This window comes from Plectropomus leopardus, chromosome 4 (genome assembly GCF_026936395.1).
Source record: "Plectropomus leopardus strain MGB_pleo_1.0 chromosome 4, ASM2693639v1, whole genome shotgun sequence".
NCBI classification, from domain to species: domain Eukaryota; kingdom Metazoa; phylum Chordata; class Actinopteri; order Perciformes; family Serranidae; genus Plectropomus; species Plectropomus leopardus.
Genome location: NC_142179.1, coordinates 24,794,469 through 24,814,147, shown reverse-complemented (window position 1 = coordinate 24,814,147; position 19,679 = coordinate 24,794,469). Strand labels below are relative to the sequence as shown.

At 42.1% G+C, this 19,679-nt stretch overlaps 1 protein-coding gene across 5 annotated transcripts in view; it reads left to right on the top strand.

Annotated features, from left to right (window-relative positions):
* The window catches only part of rtkna (rhotekin a), a 69,774-nt gene extending 50,404 nt beyond the window's left edge, over window positions 1–19,370 (top strand). For 4 of the 5 annotated variants that reach the window (XM_042487979.2, XM_088076918.1, XM_042487981.2 and 1 more), the window contains exons 2-11: window positions 6,105–6,366; window positions 6,920–6,973; window positions 10,580–10,697; window positions 10,798–11,022; window positions 11,155–11,249; window positions 11,834–11,940; window positions 12,143–12,274; window positions 13,320–13,485; window positions 14,167–14,271; window positions 15,927–19,370. In XM_042487979.2, the coding sequence (XP_042343913.2) occupies window positions 6,105–6,366; window positions 6,920–6,973; window positions 10,580–10,697; window positions 10,798–11,022; window positions 11,155–11,249; window positions 11,834–11,940; window positions 12,143–12,274; window positions 13,320–13,485; window positions 14,167–14,271; window positions 15,927–16,642 (1,980 nt within the window). In that variant the 3' untranslated portion in view covers window positions 16,643–19,370. The remainder of the gene's footprint in view (window positions 1–6,104; window positions 6,367–6,919; window positions 6,974–10,579; window positions 10,698–10,797; window positions 11,023–11,154; window positions 11,250–11,833; window positions 11,941–12,142; window positions 12,275–13,319; window positions 13,486–14,166; window positions 14,272–15,926) is intronic. The other variant, XM_042487980.2, reaches the window with a different exon arrangement.
* Window positions 19,371–19,679: the final 309 nt, after the last annotated feature.

Sequence of the window (19,679 nt, the reverse complement as noted above, 5' to 3'; positions counted from 1 at the left end):
ATGTAAAAACAATTTAGTAATAACACCTTTTCCTCCCAGTCTGTAACTGTCATTCCCAAACTCTTTCAATTAATATGTTTCGACTGCACAAAGCAAATTAGCAAAGCAAATAATGCTGATTTGCTAATTAGTCCCCATGGACTAACCCTGTGCTGTAACAGCAGCCGTCTGCTCTGCTCCAGGATCAGGGTCAGAGGTCAAGGGTCAGTGATCTGAGCAGGAAAGCCTACTCGCGCGGAACAACACATCGTAAACAAACCATTACACACCATCTGCGGCGGCGTCAAATCCCCAAACCCGCCGAGTGTTTGTGTAGCTGTGTGTGTTAGTGTCGCTGAGATCACACCCACGGACACACGAGTGAGGATCAACACACACGGCCATACGGGGACAGAGAGGTGACAGAGGAAGTGACCATCTGGTATCTACTGAGGCATCAAATTACCTGCTGAAAGGTTACGTCGGCATTATGCATGAACTGTGGGCGTCATATGGTGATGCTTTCAAAATATATTGTTGTTTAAAGCAAGCGCTACTATTTATTGTTGCTGCTCCTTTACATTATTCCTTACAATAATTTACAAAAGACGTTTTTTGATTCACACACATTGGTCATCTTGCTCAGTGACATCTAAATGTGTGGACAGGGATTGAACCATTATCTCTGTAATTAATAGCCAACCATCTCTATGATTTATCTCGAAAGCCTCGTGAGAACTTTTTGGGTATGAAGTCTCTGTCGTGCAACAATATGCAGCTCTGCCAACTCTCTTTTAAAGTTAATTGCCAGGTAGTAATTAAGAAGTTTTCTGTCCGTAGCCATGAGTGCAACTGTCAAGATTTGGAGTCTTTTTTTTTCCCTCTCAGAAAAAAGACACCATTTCTCCCAATTATTTCCACGCCTGTTCATTTACAGAGCTTTATGCTTCGTTACCTCTGCAGCAGATTTGCTCATATTGAACTCACTGCCTCTCTTTCTGTTGCCGAGTCTCTTCCTTTTTTGATTGCCACCTCCATTTTTTCCCCAACACTTTCTCACCATTATTGTTGTCTTCTCTTGCAAGTCCAGCACCTTAATCTACCTCCCTCTCACTTGCCGTGCTCACATCCCGCCCTCCTCTTCCCCTCTTGCTCGTCTCCTGACATTCACCGTTTTTTTTTTTCTATCCTCCGACTCGCAGTGCCTGTTCTTATCTCTTTTTCTCCCAAATGCCTCTCACACTCCACCCAGACCTTTTCGCCCTGTCAACCCATATCTCCTCCTTTCCTTTCTCTCTCCCTCCTCTCTACTGTTTCCCTAAAGTCCCCCTCCTCCACTTTTTTTCTTTGACAGCAACACCTCCCCTCTGTGTCGCTGCTTGATACCCAACATGCACCGCATCCCCCGTCGCCCCTCCACCCTTCCCTCACCCTCTATCTGGCTGCTGTCCACACTTTCACCATCAGAGGCAGGCAGCCTCTCTGGCAATGCCCACTGGTCTAACACCTGCCACTCTAAAGACACTGTGAGCGAATCACTCTGACAATGTTTGTGTTTAGTTTTATTTATGTGTCTGTCTGTCTGTGAGCTTTACAAGAACAAAAATAAAATTAGATCATCCACTCAGTTTGTTTTTGCATGTGTGTAATCCTCTTGTTTAGTTTTACTTGGCCGCTCTGTGAGTGTTTATGCCACTTCTTGTACTCTGTCAGCCCGACATACAGCCAGACGTGTGGATTAGAGTTAGATCTAGGCTGCTCGTTTTCTATTCTGAGATCCCCCACAAGGAGAGGCCTGTTAATTTAGCTGCTATAAATACAGGACCTCCTCCTGGCGGGTCACTCTAAGACCTGCCGCATGAAACTGGACTGTGGTGACAGCTTCTTTACTCTGTGTATGTGTGTGTATGTGTGTGTATGTGTGTGTGTGCATTCCTTCAAAGTTGGCTGGCCAGCCTCCGGCTCAGCGGTGCATGGAGCTTGGTTTGTGGTGCCTCCATTGACAAGGACATTTGGACACAGCCCGAGCTGGGCTCTCTCTTATTTCCCTCTTTATCCTCCTTTTTTTGTTTATTGCTTACAGCTAATAGTTTTTCTCTGATTGAATGATATATCCACAATTCTTGCGACAAAGTGGTGAATTTAAATTGTATATTTTGTCCAAAGTCAATTTAGAATGATGTGAGAGTGGAAAAAAAACAGCAGATCCTGACATGTGAGAGGCAGTTTTCTTAAAATGTAAGATAATATATGACTTGGTTAAATGCTTCACAATTAAATGATTATCAAAGCTACCATCAACTAAACAATTTGTCATGAAATGGTTTCAGTTCTTAATGTTGTCTGTCTTTCTGCAATTAGGACATTTGCATAAAAGATTAGATTCTTCAAACAGATTCATATTTTTCATGTTTGTTGTTTGTGTTTCAAGCCTTGTGCTCATTATTGCAATATTAGGAAATATGCAGATGTTGCTCTCTTGCTCTTTTAAAGATATGCTATGCAGGTTTTTCCTAAGAAACAATGTGTAGAGTAAAGTGATGCAAAATGTATTTCTCTCAATCTTCACTCACGACACATTAGTAGTGTTTGGCGGTGTCTTTTTCTGCAGAGACCCTACTGTCTGCCTGCATGTTCTTATTTTCTTCACATATTTGGGACGTTCTTGGGCACAGCCTGCAGGTGAGGGCAGGACCTCATTAAAAAAAGTATTGACCAGGCACCAGACTGTAGGCGACATGCATCCAAGAGGAAGCTGTAACATTTATTTCGGCTGGCTTTCACTTTCACTTTTGCTGACGATACTGTTTCCAAATAGTGACCAACAAATCTTGCATAGTATACCTTTAAGGCTCTCTCTTCAACACAGATGGATTACTGATTACTGGCACAGGTCCAGGAGCCCAAAGTCAAGGGGCCACCCTGGTCTTCACTTGCAAAATGTCCCTCAGATTAACACCAGCCAGCAAGAGACTCAAACTGACCAGAGAGATGCAAAGGAACTGCTAAGAGACACAAAATAACTACAAAATGAAACAAACAACCACAGAGAGATGCAAAATGACCCCCAAAAGACACTAAATGACTTCAAAGAGACACACCAGAGATTACCCCAGAGACACAATAATGTTAAAGAAAAGACACAGCTGTCACAAAGAGACACAAAACAAAAAGATGCACAACAACTACAAGAGAAGTGAAACCCCACCCCACCCACCCACCCAAAAAAAAGTGCCTTGTTTCTTTGTAGGAGAGGCGGTGGGGCCTTTTGCATGTCATTGTTCAGGAGCCTGTTGTCTCATAATTCACTCATGCTTGGAAAGTATCACTGAAGTAAATGCTGGCTTGAATGTGCATTTCCCTCCTCTCATTTTCTTCCATTCTCAGTTATAATTTTTTATTCTCTCCAAAAACAGACAGTTGGATGAAAGAAAACCACCTCAATCAACCAATAAACTCTCATAAACAAACCCTTGACCTGTAAAATTGAATACTCCACTTGAAGCCCGCAGACAACCAGCAGTTAACTACCATCTACGTTTCTACCATTTCTGTAATTTGGTCTCTTTTCTTCTCACAGTCGAGAGTACTGTAATTGCTTTTCAGTCAGTGAAAGTGTTTATTTAATGACGGGCTTATTTGTGTAGCTACATTGTATTCAGCACCCACAGTGTAGATTTTACACAACTCTAAACTGATCATTATCTTCATCAGTATAAGTAGGCTCAATCACGCTCTCATTCTGACTGATAATTCTTCACTCTGGCAGCGTTTTTGAGGACAAATCTGCTAGTAATCACCTCCGTCCCTTTTAATGTCATGCCATGTTATTGCAGCAAGTGATACTGTAACGCATACCAGACTATTGCTTACAGTTTTTAATGGTTTGGTTTGGTTTTGTGACAGAATAGTTGGATCTGTGTGTTTTGCAGCTGTTAGTGTAGCTTTCACCACCACGCAGCGCAAGTGTGGCTTTATCCCAAGAAGCAAGTTAGTTTTTCCAATACTGCGGTTAATCAGCTACCACACAAAACCTCATTTTGAAGTGCAGCATCCAAGTGAGAATTTGCGTCCAAATTCCAGCATTCGTTCCTCTCCCACTGCGCTTCTGTTGAACAAAGTGTGGGACTCCTGCTAACACGCGGACAGGTAGAGAGGAGAAAGAGGGAGTGGAGGAGAAGAAAGAGAAGCCAATTGAGGACGGTGAAGTGGAACGGATGGAGTGTGAGAGAGGGCGGAAGAAAATGAGCAGTGAAAGTATAAAAGCTTAAATCAAAAGAATAAAAAATTCATAAGAATCAGGCAGAGAGGGGAGAGCGGGAGACGATAAATGAGAAACATCAGAGTAGAGGAGGAGAAGGTGCATTTATCAGGAAGAGAGAGAGGGGTGGGGAAAAGAAGGGCAAAGGGAGCATTAGAGATTATTTGTGGGAAGAGTGGGAGCTTTTTAATGTATCACTGAAGAGGACGAGCACACACACATGCACCGGCAGTCAGGCAGATGTTGCACAGCATTTATTCAGTAGTAGCCTTCATGTTTCACCAATTCATTTTAAACCCTTTTTTAAAGGCGTCCTTACTGATCAATATTCCCTGGCCTGAAGCAATTGATGTGTAAATATGCGTTTCAGAAGTGTTTGAAAAAGAGCGCTGGCACCGACTCTCAAGGTCAACCCAGCTTCCCTTTTGCTTGGTCTTTGTTTGATTCTTTGTGCTCTGTCATCCCTCTCACCTCACATGTTAGCTCTTCCCCTCACTGTCGACGTGTTAAGTTCATGCATGCAGTGTTTTTTGTACCACTGACAGACTGAAGAGGGGTTTAGGGATTTGTTTCAACTCTGGACAGCATCACCAGAGGCAGAGGCAGACACTGGGGGATTGAAGAACCCTTAACTGTCTGCATGTGTTTGGGTTTGTGAGTGTGTGTTCATGTGTCCACAGTGTGTACTCCTGCACATGTGTACTTTTTGCCCCAGATAAGCCAGGTCAAATTTAGTTTAATAATGTGCTTTTTTTTCCTTTGAGGAAGCAGCAGGAAAGGGACAGTGGTTAGAGGCGTACATTTGTGTGTCTGGGGTCTCTCATTTGGGTTTCAGTGTTTGACAGCTTCATTCTTTATTCTCTCGCTCGAGATGTGCCTCGCTGTGTGTTTGTGTGTGTGTGTGTGTGTGTGTGTGTGTGTGTGTGTATGGTGAATAAGTTTGCACTAAATGATTCAGCAACTCCGTGTCTGCTCAGCAGGTGGTGGGTTCATTGGTAGGAGGGCTAAAGGCTATGTGTTTGAATGTTGTCCATGCCACCTCTCTCTCACACACACACCACTGAACACAGACTCCTGAGTGCTTTCAGAGACACACCTTACTAATGTATCCACAAGAGACAAGTTATCTGCTGCAGAGTTACACTCTTGATGTCTTGGCCTCCTGTTTCCTATTCTTGTCAAAATGCCCTCCTTTGTATCACTACCTGTCAGAGAAGTCGTTCTCTACCCCCTTCAGTTTCACCACTGCACTTCTCTAATAATGCCATACTCCATTTGCCAAAGACAAGATTCTTTTCAAATGTGTCATTTTATGTCACTTAAAGGTTCCATATTGTAAAAGCCATATTTTCATGTATTTTTCTATTATAAAGCCGGTGTAGATGCTATGTAAATACTGTGAAAATATTAAAACGTTCAATCCACAGAGTCAGTATTCACAAACTGTGACTTTAAATGCTCTGTCAGGACTTCTGTGAAGTTGTGATGTCACAACTACAGTATACTATATTAAGGAAGAAATTTTTGCTACAGAGCCATTACAGTTATTCCCTGGCTGAAATGACAGTGCAAATACGCCTAGATGACAGATGTGGAACAAACATTAACGCTGACCAAAAGAGGCAGACTGGGCATTTTCGGGAGGTGGGCTTAAAGAGACAGGCGCTAAAACCGAGCATTTGAGAAAGAAGGCAAAAACAGATGTATTTAGGCAGACAGTCTGATAAAATAATGTTTTTTTTTTTATTTAAAGCACATCAGCATGTTCTAGTAGAAACCCCAAATATAAGAATGAACCTGGAAATTATCATAATATTGGACCTTTGAATCTCATGTCCCTTACACTCTCCCTTACATTCTCCAGGACAGCGACATTCAGAAAAAAATTGACCATGAGATCCGGATGCGCGACGGAGCCTGCAAGCTGCTGGCCGCCTGCTCTCAGAAAGACCAGGCGTTGGAGGCAGCGAAGAGCCTGCAGACCTGCAGCACTCGCATCATGGCCTACATGTCAGAGCTGCAGAGAATGAAGGAGGCTCAGGTCATGCAGAAGGTCACGCGGAGGTCGTCAGATGCAGGACCGATGGATGACAGACTCCCGTGCAAAGGAAAAGTGGCCATCTCAGGCAAGTTAAATCTTGCATTATTTATTTATTGTTGGGGATTTGGACATGAACCAGAACTGAATCTTTGTGATCCCTGCAGTGTTATGATTTAATGCAGAGCCCCCCTTGTAAAGTGGACTTGCAGATGGCTGCTCACAGCACAATAACAGCGGGCAGTCAGATGAATAATTATGGAGGTTCCCTGTATGCATCACAAGCGCACCGCAGAGAGATAATTCACACCAGAGAGCAGGACAGCAGGGTGTTTTTTCAAGTTGTTTAGAACATGATGAGAAAGTAAAAAAATATATATGTATATATTAATGAGATGTGTGTGTGTGTGTGTGTGTGTGTGTGTGTGTGTGTGTGTGTTTGTGGCTGAAGTTTCATGGAAGCACGGCTGCAGCTTCCCAGCTGGAGAGCTTACTACATACGCACACAGAGTCAGGAATTAGCAGTAGATGCTTTAGCCAGTGACTGAAAGCAGCACACGTCCAGATACACACATATCATTTAGTCAGAGAAAGGTGATTAACATTTTTGCGGTCTAATCCCCTGCCTGTTGTCGTTACAGATCTTCGGATCCCTCTCATGTGGAAAGACACAGAGTACTTCAAGAACAAAGGAGGTGAGGAGCCACTTTTGTATGCGAGTGAAGAAGTTCATTGATGGAGTATTAATGATTTATGCCTGTAGTATTTATTAATGATTTTCTCCTGAGGGAAGTGCTATGTGGCTTCACACGGTTATAAAATGACTAATTCAAAGATGCTGAATGTGTGTGAAAGCTTTGTGTAATCACAGGGGTGAGTGTGAGAGTCCTTGTGACTATATAACAAAAAACACCTTTTTTTAGTTGGCAACAGGGGGAAACACTGATGTGGACTTTTAGGGTCCTTTCACAGCTAAAGTGTGGTTCATTTGCTCCGGACCAATGATACATTGTTGTTCATTTTTATTGTGGTTTCTGTTAACACTGACATTTTAAAAAATGAACTGAGAGGAGCAACATGAGGTTATACAGATTGACAGGTAACTTGTTGATTGCGCATTTTTTTGTCATTAGGGCATCATCAGGTCCTAAACTGTTAAAATCAATTTCTGTTGACTGACAGAAGTTTCTACAGCACTTAAATGCTCCTGATGTGTTTGTTGATGTTATTTGTAACCACAGAGAGCTCAGGGAGAAATAACTAATTGCACGCATTATAATTAGACTGCATATCAACTGTATGTTAAAAATAACTGGCTGCAGATCTTCGCGACGAAAAGGACGGCGTCTTGTACAGTAATAGTTCGGGGTTTATTACTGTGGGAATGCTGTCACGCACTTTTTACATGGAGTCAGATACAAGCACAGCAGTTCTGACCTATTCATCAGGGAAATACCTTCATTGATGTGCATACATGTAACCATGGTTACCAAATAATATGCATGATATACATGGCTTCATACAGATCAATCATAAGACTGCTTTCTGAACAGATTTCAGCATCAGCAGAAGGATTTATTAGTCGTTAAGCTTTTGAAATCATGCTAAAATCCCATATCCGCTAAAATAAAATCCTGTTGTTGGTTTGTGTGCTTTTACACATCAAACAAACTGTACTTGAATCGATTTGGACATCATATTGTTTGGTTGTTTTGGCCGCATCAGAGTTTGACTGACAGCTTTCACACCAGCCCAAATGACCTGCGCAAACAGACCTGCGTTTGTTTTAACAGACCCAAACAGGTTATGTTAGGTATGAAAGCACACTTAGTTTTAGATCTGCCGAGCCACTTAACTGTGCAGACAGAACATGCAGTAAGACATACTCTGTGCAGGGTACACAGCACAGTTCCTGGATCTGATTATTACAATCTGTTGCAGCTTTACCAGATAGCTCTGTATTTTCCAAGAAGTGATTTTCTAGATGTGAGAAACTCCTGGCAGCACAACCTGACCCACTGTTCAGTCCTGCTGGCTTTGCCTCCTGGCTCTGAGAAGCCACAGCACACAGGTGCTGAACTGGGTCATTATTAGTAGGGCATTGAAAAACACACAAAGTCTGTTGTCCATTTAAGGAACTCTATACTCTCCCATTTTTTTCCTGTGAAATATTACTGTGAACCAGGTCATATGTAAATGTTTTTATGGCATTTCAGAATTTAACGGTGCACTGGAAAATATAACAATGGCAATCTTTATGTTGACTATTTGCTATCCCGCCTCCTCTTGATAGAGTCAGTGTGGGTTAACCCCCGTGCAGTCATTATAACAGTCTCAGAGCTCACTCTCTCCCTTGGTAACTTGAATGGAATTAATCTGCATGACCTGTGCATATAAATGAACTCAAGAGACAGGTAGTAGACTCTTAACAAAGCTTAATGAGGCTGTTAGTCAAGGTCATTAAGCACACCCAGACATAAACCGAGCCCAGGAGGTGAGGAGGAGTAAAGCATGTTCCTCAGTCACATGTCCAATCACATTTTAAGTAGCGTGTTGAGCTCATACTTGGAATAATAAGTATGAATAGTGTCAATGGGCCGTATACAGGGAAGCACATAAGTAGGAGCAGACCTCCTCTCTAAGTCTTTTCAGTTGCAACCTTGAAATTTAATGAGAAGTGGTACAATCTATGAATTTGATTGATCAGGGAAAGAAGAAGAAAACACACAATTAAAGAAAGGTAGTAGACCATCAGAGGACACACTTCACCATAATCATTCCCTGTAATCATAGTGAAGCGTGCTCAAAAAGGGTATTAAAGCTTCGTTATAATGCAGGTGTATTTTCTACCTGTCAAAAAAAAAAAAAAAATATATATATATATATATATATATATATATGGACATCATGTAGGTAATTGTAATAGAAACATGTCAAAAAGATTTTTTCTTAAAAATGTTTTACATTTCATAACATGTTCCTTGAACTAGACATCGGGTCAGTGTTTATCACAAAAAGCAAATCTTTTGCACACCTGAAGGTTAACAGGTGCATAGAAGACCATGAGCTGACTACCATGGAACAAATAACTCCAGTACACTGTCTGATATCTGTCCAATAATAAAATAATAAAACGTTTTGGTACAGAGACCTTCATCAGGTTATCTGATAACTTGTATCTATCTAGATAACTATCTAGATAACCTGGAGCAGGTCTCTGTTCCAAAATGTTGTTCTTGTTCCCATCATAATGTTTTGAGTTTGAGTTTGTTGTTCTATCAATGTTTTTCACAGTACAGTACAATAACATTACATTATTAAATTCACTTTTAAGAAATGTATCATTAAAGGTACTGTGCGTGCTTCTAACTATTTATACATAATGTGTGCAGTGTGTCTGGTGATTACAAGACCAGTCATTTATGTTGGACTCTTCCTCAGTTATTTTTAACAAAATCTTTTCTGTCTCACTGGGTGCTCTGTTTCCTAAATATATGGAAAATACTGTGGTTGAAAATGGGAAGAAACAATTCCCACTGTCCCCCACAGAAGACAAGAGTTATAATGTGTATTTTGATTTACTTACAATTAACTCAAACTTCTCAAATCTTAATATAATACAGTTAGGACTCTCATAAATAAATAAAATACAACATCCTTATGACGACCAGAAAGAATATTACTTTATATATTTGACCGCTCATCTTCCTTACTGCTATAGGCCATAATTATGTCCTGCTGGTCACACCGTCATGTGTCTTTCATCACTAGAAAGCCCAAGATGTGCTTTGCACAGTGCGTCAGGACTCAGATAGAATAAATGCATGGTGTTTCAAAAAAGGCCTCAGTGTCATGTCCACCACAGAGGACAAATATGAATTGCCGGGTCTCAGAAAGCTAGACTTTTCATTTCCAAACTCTCATTGGTTACAGCAACACTAAAGACCATTGTGCACAAGACAAACAAACAATGCTTCATAGAAACTCTGAGCACAGCTGGCTGTGGAGATTACCGAACTGAAACTGACAACAGAAGAGGTGCTGGCCAGCCAGGTGGAGGAGCTGATCCCTCTTTCAGCCTTTAACCGCTCAGGTCATATCCCCTCTCTAGCCTCTGGCCTCAACACATTGTTAAAACAGCTACCTACATCTTGGAGGTTGCAGGTGATACTGTTTTGAAGCTGAACATGAGTTTTTCGGGTGATGCAATTGAATGAAAGCTGTCTGGAGGTCACATAAATGCAGTCATTCACAGAATTGTTTTTTTCTTCCGCTCTGCCTTTCCACATAATCCTTTGCAGAGCTCCATCGGTGTGCAGTGTTCTGCCTGCTGCAGCTGGGAGGAGAGATCTTTGACACAGACATGGTGATAGTGGACCGAACACTCACTGATATTTGCTTCGACAACACCATCGTATTGTGAGTCATCTGTCAGTTACATAATACTCACAAAAAACACTTAAAAACAGGCTGTGTGTGACACTGATGTGGAAGTATTTATGCATGTGTCTTTTTGCAGTAATGAAGCCAGCCCTGGTTTTGAGCTGCGCGTTGAGCTGTATAGCTGCTGCTCGGAGGATGACTACTCAGCAGGGAGCACGCCCAGGAAACTAGCCAGTAAACTGAGCTCCTCACTAGGGCGATCAGCTGGGAAAAAGCTCCGGGCAGCCATGGAGCCTGGGCCATGTAGTCCTGTTAGCAATGGAGGGGCAGCTCCTCTTCTGCTGCCAGTTCCCTCTGTACCGTAAGTTTAAATTATCTGGGAGTGTACATATTGAATAGAGAGAGAAATATTTCAGAGAGTGCAAGTAGGCATATTTATGAACATGCATGCTGAAGGGAATAAATTTCTATCCCCTCTCTTGTGTGCTGACAGGGGCCCCAAGTACCACCTCTTAGCTCATACCACCCTGTCACTGTCACACGTCCAGGACAGCTTTCGCACACACGACCTCACCATCTCAGGCAACGGTGAGTGGCAGCCTCCATCAATCTGTCGCCTCACCATCGTTCTCTTTTCCCTGCCAAATCAGCCATCTGTCTGTTTTTTGTGCTCCTCTCACTCATCACTGTCTCACTTCTCCTCCTTGCATTCTAATAATTTCCCTTAAACCAAGAGCACTATGCGTCCCCCCCCCCGTCTTCCCCTTCCTCTCCGTCCTACCATGTTCTCTGACAGACAGCCATTGTCAAGGTCACAGTAATAAAGGCCATGCTTGCGAGGTGACTGCTGTGTAAAGCTGTAATGATGTGGGCTAACAAGGGCCCAGACCCTCAGACAGACAGGCCCCTAGTGTTTTATTCATTGGCCCTTCAGCCTGCTGTAAAGTTTCATTGCTGCACTTCATGGCACTCCCTGCAGCTGCCTGTCATTTACACCCCTGTGCCTTGTTTTGTGTGCTAAAGGGGTGGGGGTGGGGGGGTATGATGTGGGGGAGAAGTGTGTATGCGGATGCACATGACTATGCATGTTTGTGTGTGAAATTTGAATGTCACGTGGGAATATTTTTATTTATTCATGGTGTTTATTTTTGCCAATCTCTCTCTCCCTGTAGAAGAGTGTTCGTATTGGCTGCCACTTTATGGCAGTATGTGCTGCCGCCTCGCAGCTCAGCCTCACTGCATGACCCAACAGATGATGAGTGGATGCTTGAAAGTTAAGGTATGTTGGCAGGTGTTTGCAGCACTGATGGGGGGAACAATTCATTCCAGAGTTTTTAACAGATTTTGGCTTTTGTCCTGGTTTATATCTGTCCTATTTTTCCTCCTCCACCTCCTTCCTCTCCTTCATCTGTTGCCATCTCTTTGTGGTTTTCTCCTCGTGTTTGTTCCACTCTTCACTCATCTTTTTCTCTACCTCGCAGCAGTTGGGAGGTGACCCTCAGAGTTGGACAAAAGTGCACGCGGTTTTGAAAGGAACAAGCCTTTTCTGCTACCACCGGCAAGAAGATGTAGAGGCGAACATCGAGCCAGCTTTCACCATTGCCATCAACAAGGTTAGCATATATCTGGAGTGGAGTAAAACACTCCAGAGGTCGACCCAGCTTTAAAGAACCTATACAGTTGTTTTGGTATCGCCTGAGGCATCAGCAGCATAGCTGGAAAGGCATTGGGTTTGTGGATTTCTGTTTGAATCTAAAGCCAATTGGTATTCTCTGAGCCAAAAAAGTAAATAAGAAATGAGCTCGTCTCTTACTTTAAGGTGCCCTTGAGAAAGGTACTTAGCCCTCAGTTGCCCATGTAGAGCTGCTCAAAAGCCAAAAGTGGAAAATTGTGGTTCTCTTGCTCAGCTTTCAGGTGTAACTGTGTAAATTTTCAGCAAGGCTAGAAAAGAGCAGGCACATGGGGATAGAGGGCATTAAAGGTTTCAAAATGAAATCTTTCTGATATGTTCTTGAGTCTTTGCAAACACAATAAGACACAGCAGTTAGCCCCGTCCAACTAGGAATCATATATCTCTCATCCTTGAGTTTTTCCAGGCACCAAAGTGAAGAACAGTCAGTCAGCCAGTCAGGTTCTTGATCATCTTATTTCCTGTGTCTGTGTCTGAGGGTTGATGCCTGTGGGGCCTCTCATTCCTTCCATCGTGACTCATTCAGTCTTTGTAGCCTCTGACCCTGAACCCACAGCTGATATATAGAGCCAAGTCAGTCAGATCAGATCAGGTGTGTATGATCCTTTTGTAAGTCAGTTGGCTCTCCTTAAGAGGAAAGGACGCACTGTGACAAATGGCTGGATGGAACAACACTGCCATCTAGTGGCCATGAGCAGACCTGGACACATTTGGAGTAGTACGAGGATGTGGGAATTGGGAGTCTGCACCTTTTGTTGGATAATTGCTGAAGGGAAATGGTTTGGAAGAGGACTAATTAGTGGCTTTATTAGTGAGGGCTTATTTTCAGTGGGGACGTAAAATTACAATTGCCGTAATGATCACTTGTTGCAGCACATAATTTTGTTCATTCAGGAGTGCTGGCATTTATCCCTGATTGTAGTTATTTTGTGGCAGATGATTGTATTCTTTGTCACTCTCGCTTTCAGGAGACCAGAATACGTGCATCAGAGAAAGACCTGCAAAGTAAAGTTCAGAATATCTGTATCAGCAACCAGTACGGAGGTGAGGAGGTCACACACACACTGACAACAGACAGCCGGGAGGACACACACAGGTGGATGGAGGCCTTTTGGCAACATTTCTATGACATGAGTAAGTACCTTCATTCACATACATTATCATAGCTATTCAAAGGAATGCTTCAACCACAAAATCACAATTTGTATTTCAACGACTCGGCCCATGTTATGTAGAATTCATGAATAGAACTTTGATTTTCTCACATGCCTCCACAGTGAACGAAGAACCCAAAAACTGAGGAAAATCTTGAATTGAATTCAAAGGGGGGGCGCATTTATCAACAGCAAAACTTTATCAAACATCTCTTTACAATCTCTCACACAGTTTATACAGAATAATCCAAGTCTCATTTATACAGTTACATGCTAAGTACTTCCTGAAAACATGCATTTTCACTAGAACCTAACTAAATAAAACTAACACTACCACTACCGCATGCAAGTCGTACGACTGGCCAAGCGTGTGCATTTGAACTCTGCTCATACACTCCACTGAACAAAATTTAAATGCACATTCTAGCCCAGGCAGTCCCCATTTACTTATTGGATTCTTCATTCACTTCAAAAGCATGCAAGAAAAATCAAGTTTTCCTCACAAATATAACTTAAGACAGGGCAAGAAACGGATACATTAATGATCATTTTGTGGGTGGAGTATCCCTTTAAAGGATTCAAATTCAAGGACGTATGCTGCTGTATTTTCTGGATCTGCTGCTTGGTGTGTTGAAAGTAATAGTTTGTCTGTAATGTACAGGCCAGTGGAAACAGTGTTGCGATGACTTAATGAAAATTGAGCTGCCATCACCAAGGAAACCAGCGCCTGTCACACCAAAACAGGGCTCACTCTATCACGAAATGGGTAAGACCTCTACCTGATTATTTCGCTATGTTTATGCAAATGAAAGACACTTTTAGCTAAAAAAAACTGAGAGTAAAAGAAAAAAGGGAGGCAGGGAAAGAAAGCACTGTTCCTGCATTGCATGTGACTGTATAGCTTTACTGCCTCGGGTCTATGTGCATGAGAGATGCTGCCACAATTAAATTTTCCTCTCAGATATCTCAAACTCACACTCTGCTTTACTTCTCTGTAGCTACTATAGAAGAGAATGGGTCTTATCTCTGACACGCTGACTCACTCTCTGTCTTCTGTTCTTCTTTGTCCTTTCCAATTTTCCTCATGTGTCCTGAATCCATCACTCCTTGACTCTGTCTCTTTTGTCCTACTTTATTATTTCCTTGTGTCCTCATACATTATGCATAATAAACGACACATTTTTCATCAACTATCACCATTAATTTTTAACCGGCAAATTATCTTTATCCTTGAATGATTCTTTTTATCCCCTCTCATCATGCCTTAACATTCATTTCCTTAATAAACACGCATTGACCTTTATGTGTTTCTCTCATGACCATTCAAACACATCCACCTGTTGCACACCGCCGATCCACTCCACCCCTCCTCTCCCGCTAACCTCCCTCTTGGTTTTCCTAACACCCCGCCCTGGCAGCGCCTCTTGCCGCACCCTCCTCTGAGGGTCTTCTGCTGCAGGATAACGCTGTGTCTGCTGAGATTCGTGCTCTGCTCTCGTCCTATTACAACGACAGGTGAAGTAACAGGAGTAGGGCTCCGTACAAAATATGGTATTTTAAATGTTGCAGTCCCGGATTTACTGCAGATCCAGGATCAGCCTCATCTGGCTGCTAGAGTAGATTCTGCAAAGCAATAAAGTAGAGGGTCTTTTTGTTTAATCCTCAGTCATCATAACTAAATAAACATTAAGAAGTGTAGGATTAAATATACAGGACATGATTCGTTTGTGTTTGTTTTTGTCATTATTCTGCTCAACTGTACAATGCATTACCAGACTAAAGAAAATCTTCTAATTTTTCTGCATATTTTTTTTCTATACACTTAAGAATACATTTCAAAGGGACATTTCATGAACTGCAAATATGTCTCTAAGTCTATTCAGAATCCATACCTCCAGTGAGATAAAAAAAATATTAATTAATTCTACATTAAAACCATCCTAATCCTTGCTGTGAGAATGAAAAGAATATTAAAAAAATATATACTTACAGTACTGTGCAAAAGTCTTGGGCCACCTTACACTTTGTTATTTTAGAAGGTTATAATTATCATACATATGAATTTCTCAGTAGTCTCTAAAATACAACCATAGCTTTGAGGAAACATGTATACAGTATTAAAAATGCAAGTATTTCAGAATAAAAAACAACTTCAGCAGGCTAATGTTTCAAGTATTAAATGTAACCCCCCTTTCCACTGAACATGTCTTGAAGTCTCTTGTGCAGACACCAGGTTGCATTCATGTCCAAAGCTCAGCGTTGATTGATTGGCCTAAGACTTCTGCACAGTGAATTCATCTTTCATGATTATGACTATTATCAGGCCATGTCTCAAATGGAAAAAACATCCAATTTGAAAAATCGTCTCGAGCTGAGTATACAGGAGTATAATGATGACTTTTTGCTGCATCTCTCCTGCAGTTATTGAGTCATCTGATGACCTCAGCAGCACTGTGTCAGACATCCTGGCTCGGAGGATGCAGGAGCTGGAGCTCCGTAGCCAGCTGGGCACCTCCCCCACCTGGATGTCTATGTTTGAGGAGAACAACCCCAAAAGCGCTGGCCGCCCCCGTCCCTGTACTTCTCGCCTTTCCGGCCACAGCCCCTGCACCCCTCACCGACTGCCTCGGAGCCCTGCGAGCCCTCACCGCTGCCCTCAGCTGAGTCTGCTGTCCTCCGACGCAAGCCTGACGTCAGACAGTGACAGCCACTGCAGCACCAGCCCCTGCTCTCACCGCCACGGCTGGCCTGAGCCTTCGTCAAACTTCTCTCTCTTGTCGTCCTCCCCCTCCCGCCTGAGGCCACGCACTCTGTCCCTGGATGCTAAGCTCAGCACCCTTCGAGGGAGGGGGTACGGTGGAGGAGGGACCCTCCAGTGCCCCTGCCAGCCTCCTCCCTCCTCGCTGCTCTCCCCGCTCTCCATCCCCTCTCGTTCGCCTCGTTCACAGCGCAGCACGCAGACCACGCTCTCCTGCTCCAGCTCCACCTCCAGCAACAGCTCCAGCAACAGCGAGGGCAGCCACAGCCCCGAGTCATCTGAGGGAGCCCCCTTCTCAAGACCCTCTCCGGCTCGACGCAGCCTCAGGAACCTCAGGGCCAGACTTGATCCTCGCAACTGGCTCCAAAGTCAGGTGTGAATTCTCCCGCCTGACAGACATTTACCACTGGCCTAAAGGCAACAGTTCTCATTAAACCATGGTTTAACTGGCTTAACATCTGTGAACCAACCTCAGGCAGTCTGCTAGGCCACATGCAGGGCCATGAGGAGGATAAGCTGCCTCTAGCCTGCCTCCTGGTGGAGGATGGATTGTGGAAGACCCTCCTGGGGCAAACTGGAATGTCTTCTCACACAAAAGACTGGTGACAATCACTGCGGCGACTCTGCACTTTGCTGGATTGCCACAATTTTGAAGATTGTCCAAAACTGAATGGGAGGTACTCTGCTTGCTTTGAGAAATTACAATGGTCATGCTGCTTGGAAGAAAGTGTTGCAAAGAGTTACGGACTTGCTCCGATAAACACACTGTCTGTACTTGGACTCTTAATTCTGGAACAAGAAAAGGTTTTGTTTCTGGCCGCTCAAATAAAATCATCTCTACTAATGCACTAGCAGTATTTTGACTGGATGTGTTATGAATAAAGGATTGCGGTGTTTATGCTATAAAAGCCAGTGAGCATGTGGCAAGATGAACATGCAAGATGAACAAGGTGTACTCAGTCAGGAGTTTTCAAACTGGTAAGTGTGGAGGGATGGGTTAATGTCTGTTGTCTGTACTGTGATATCTACTTCAGTGTACGCATCTAATTATTCATACAACAGATGATCGTTATGGCTCTCCTAAAATTACTATGCACCATTTCTTTTTCTTTTTTTTTCTTTTTTTTTTGCATGATTTGACTCGCAGTTAAAATGTTGAACTACTTGAGATCATTTCAACAATGTTTCTGGTGAAAGCTTAACTTTATGCAAGTGCTCATACATACTGTACTGGTTGTTACTGTGATCTCTTCAGGGTAAAAATCTGTGCTCTGGTCTTAACTTTTCACACATTTATCTGCACACTAATGTCAGGATGACTTCAGACTTAGGTAATAGCTCCTGACATATATAGAACAAACCATAGAATAAGCTGACACTAACCAAAGCTTAAACAGTAATTTTGGTATTTTTCAACCTGGTCCCTATTTTGCCATGTTTTTGCATCTGAATGACTAATGGGAACAACAATTTCTGAAGTTGATCCTGTATTGAGTGAGAGCACTGCAACCAGCAGGGGCAAAAAAGTCTGCAATATAACATCAATGTGCAATTGTGCACCGTGAATGTACGTCCATGAAAGTGTTTGTTTTTGTCCACTGACAGGGTCAGATTGTAATGATAAGTGCCTGACCACATTATGGAAAGGATCCTACAGAGAAAGACCCTTTTTATAGCCAAACTCAGCAGACTTCATTTAACAGTAATTTATCATGCTGAACCATACTTTATTTAAAGTCAAAAGAAACAAAATAAGGCTCCCAAAAACAGAAATCTTTGCTGTCTTCCCACTGTTTCAACAATCACCATCTCTGGTTTGGTTGAAATAACTCCAGTTAAATGTGAAAATATGCTGACTCACTCTATACACTGTAAAATTACTGTGTATTTAAATGGGGTCTGGTGGGTTTGCTAATAGTGATTTTGAGGCTGTTTCTGGTTGAACAAAAAGGATCTTACTCTTTAACAAAAATCTCTGTCTCTGGACGGTTCCTTTTCATTAGTTGTCAGACACTTACAATAACAATCTGAACCTGTCTGTGGAAAAACACACACAGTTTTAGTGGATATAAACTGACGGTGCACAAATTCCTCAAGTGGTTACATTGCAACCTGTTTTGCCACTGCTGGCTGCAGCCCTTTGCTCAATACTGCACAGTTTCAACAACTGTTGTTGCCATCAGTCACTTAGACACACACATGGGAAAAGAGTCCAGGTTAAAAAACGCTGAAGTTATCCTGTAAGACAAAAAAACAGAAAAACTGGGTCATTATTATAATTTTGCCACACACTAGTTCACTGCAGTATTGTAGGATCCCAAAAAGAATCACAGTTCCTGATCATCAAATTTCCAATAAAATGTGAAACATCCACCAACCAAATAATATGCAAAACAGAAACATTTCTTTTTCGAAATTATTTTATGGTGGCTGTAGTCTTGGAAACTTTCTATGAGGCTGAGTACTGATATGAAACCCCACTCAACTTTTAGGTCATGGTAGTAGTTTGTTTGTTTACACTGCCATTTATGTATTTAATGATATAAGTTATTGTCATATAAACAACTTTCAACAGCAGTTACATTTTGTCAAAAGAAAACAATTATTTGACTCAAGGAGTCCATGTGAATACAAATCTAACAGGAGAGTCTGTGTCTTTGTCAGTGCAGTAAAACCTCTTCTCCGTCTTTACCGTTTACTGTGGATTTGACTTTGGTAACAGTTTCTCTCTCGGGGCTCAGAACTCAGCCGTTTTGTCTAAGTATTAAAACTGTCAGATGTTTGAAAAACAGCAATTGTTACTGTAAATTAATTTTTATAAGTTAACAAATAAACCTCTCTTTGTCTTTTGTTACAATATTGATTTTGTTATAAATGCAGCTATATTGATACCTGATTATCATGATGTTAACAGATGATGTGCAGATCTTTAACTGTTACAAATAGATAACATTGAATGTTATAACCTTGCAAGAGTTTCTCGTGTTAGCAGGCTTTGTGTTCTGCATGTACGCCGTCCTAGAAGGCGAACATCAAATGAGAAATGTGGCAATCTCGTGTTTATATAATATAACATTAATTATAATAAATGTTTTATCAATTCACAACCGACTCTTCAGGCATCCGCATTGTCTGCATGAAATACAGTGTGATGAACTCTGTTTGAAATATTCCATGTAAATCTGTCAATGGCAAGACCATTTCAGTTGAAATCATTATTCTCTGTTGTGCGTTTTACATTTTGTTTGATATATGAATGCATTATTTACTTATATTGACGCTCACACACAGAATATAGGACTTTTACCCGTCAAATCAACACTGTGTTTAAATTCTGTATAGCAAGCTGAAAGTGTAGGCTCTGGGAAACTTCCTTTTCGGCCTCATACACTTTGTCCTGCAGTGGGAGAGCTTTC